Consider the following 2,500-nt stretch of genomic DNA (forward strand, 5'->3'; position numbering starts at 1 on the left):
TGAAATAAGGCCTGACAACAGTGTATTCCAAAACAGAAAACCAAAGTAATTACCAAAAGTGTAACTTAATCTAAACCAATTTAGCTGATCTTTACCAAACTGTAGAGACCTATATGCAGAATTTGAATGGAGAGACGTTTATTTTAGGAATGTTATCAAATTTATTACTGTATTTATTTTCTGTGTATGTTAATGTACCAATTATTTCAGTCTAGATAATAATCTGGTGGGTTGATTGAATCACCATTAGTTCATCTGACTCCTACGTAGTGTTGTTGCCAAGTAGTCATATTTCCCACCGTCCTTGAAGTAGTCAGGGCGGGACTTTCTAGTGGGCGTGGCTTATGTAAATGAGGACCCGGCAGCTTGAATAGATGCTCTGGCTGATGTGAATAGCGGGACACTTGCTGTTTTAGAGACAACCAGCGCGCGAGGAGACGAAAATCCCCGAGTGGACAAACAAAACCCGGAGATCCACAGTTCCCACAGCTCCAGCATGGCGTCCAAATGCCCCAAATGCGACAAGACTGTCTATTTCGGTGAGTAAAGCACATTTAAAACGACTTTTGACTGATATTTATGTCTGATAAACGTAAATAGTAAATAAAATAATGGTCAGGTCGTTAAATGTTTTGGTCTTAAACATTTAGGCTGTCTGGTTACATACAACCTATGAATCACACTGTTTTGTTTTCAAAATAAAGTTAAGATAAGAGCAAAACTTCATTTTCTGTATTTTTAAATAGCATTTCCATTCTATGCAGCATCATGTTTTCTGTTTTAAAACTCATTTGCTTGGAGTTGTAATAAAAAAAAATAAAAGAAAAACATTGTAGAGGCGGGAAATGTTTAAATGTTTCCTTGTTTTCCCAAAGGATTCCACAGCATTCCTTTCACTGAGCCAAATTTAGGGGTCAGAGTCACTGGAAGAGTAAATGATTCACATGAATAAACTTTGGGGAAACCAAAAGCTGCAGATCTGAAGGAGTTAATGAACAAACAAAAAGTAAACAAACACTTTATCCAATAAATGCTCCCTCTTTGTGTCATAAAGTGTTGGTAATAGTGGATATTTGGGATTTCTCTTCCGTCTGCTGTAGATCAGATGAAGGATTTATCCTGCCCTGAGTCTGATCTGGGCCATTTTTAATTTGTTGTGTTTGGTAAAGCTCCAGGCTCCACGGTTGGCTCTGAAAAATAGCTGTCGCAGACCTATTGCCAAGAGAGCCATATGCTGAGAGTGTCCACATGCAGAGGAGTGGAGCAACATCATGCTGCGTCAGTGGGATGCAAACCAGCAAATGTGCATCTTTTTCATCTTTGTAAACGAAGCTGAGAAATCAAAACAACCACATGAGGAGAGCTCTGACTCCTGCCTCCATACAGCCAGGATGATTACTGCTTATATGCTCGATTACATAAAAAAGATGCTTACAGTTCAGTATGTGCTCAGATTAAAGGAGCCTAGATCCTCAACGTAAACGATAATTAACATCCTCTACTCTTCAGGTTGCTGATTTAAAAAAATCTCATTCTGTTTATGCTGTTTTTTTGTAATCCAGTGTTTGTGTTGGTAAAACAGAAAAGAACAGCTTTTCAGCATTCACAGCGCGGCTCAGAAGCAATTATGCGAGTGGATGGAAGGACCTTTATGTAACAGAAGCGGGCCGCGCCACACATCACAGCTGCTCCTCATCCTCTGGGTCACAGGAGTCACTGGAACGGAATAACATCCCAACAAATAAGATTTATTCACAGCTTTTGAACATATGAGGATTCAGTGTTGTGTCAGTTTGCTTTACGTAACACACATTGGTCCAGGGCCAGTTATTTTTGGGTGAGGTGTGTCTTTCTGGGAGGAGTAAGTGACGAGGATGATGGAGGGGCGTTTGGGAGGTGTTAGTGACGATATTAGCGTTTCGATCATTTTACAGGGAGGCTGTGAAATGCCTGAGGGAGGATGGTGGGAGTAGCATGTGTCCCGCAGCATCAACACCATGCCTGATGACTGGTAGATACTGAAAGAGTTCAGCGGCGCTTCCTACACGCGCATTAGCACATACTCCTTGCAGTCATTTGTCTCTTTAAAGATGTGAGGAATTCAGATTATGGTCGAATGAACAGGTCTGCAGGAGTTTAGAAGTCACAAAGCAGACATGAGTGGGAGTGATGATCTATCCATTGGTGTGAAAGCATCTGTCTCCCCAGTGATGCTCTACAGCTGTTTTAAAAAAAACATGAAGATGTGCTTTGTCCCCTCTAAGGCAGCTGGAAATCTATTCTGAATAGATGCTTGAACCATTGTGGCAGACTCTGTTTGTCTCAGCTTGAATGCAGCCACCCTACTGAGGAAGATCATTTTGCTAACTTGGTCAGGAACCAAATCACAATAACAGGCCAGGTTATAGACGGACCAGCAGAGGGACCTTTCCTCACTTAACTCTTTAGGATGTGGTGGAGCAGTGGCTTTACTGTAAACTCTACCCAGATCATTCAGCCC

At 41.4% G+C, this 2,500-nt stretch overlaps 1 protein-coding gene across 1 annotated transcript in view; it reads left to right on the forward strand.

Annotated features, from left to right (window-relative positions):
• Positions 1-360: 360 nt before the first annotated feature.
• Positions 361-2,500, forward strand: part of LOC107098958 (cysteine-rich protein 2-like) — a 33,488-nt gene continuing 31,348 nt past the window's right edge. Inside the window, exon 1 of the mRNA XM_015396867.1 lies at positions 361-539. Within this exon, the coding sequence (XP_015252353.1) occupies positions 497-539 (43 nt within the window). The 5' untranslated portion in view covers positions 361-496. The remainder of the gene's footprint in view (positions 540-2,500) is intronic.

The sequence above is a fragment of the Cyprinodon variegatus genome, unplaced genomic scaffold (assembly GCF_000732505.1).
Source record: "Cyprinodon variegatus isolate N-32 unplaced genomic scaffold, C_variegatus-1.0 Scaffold825, whole genome shotgun sequence".
NCBI classification, from domain to species: Eukaryota; Metazoa; Chordata; class Actinopteri; order Cyprinodontiformes; family Cyprinodontidae; genus Cyprinodon; species Cyprinodon variegatus.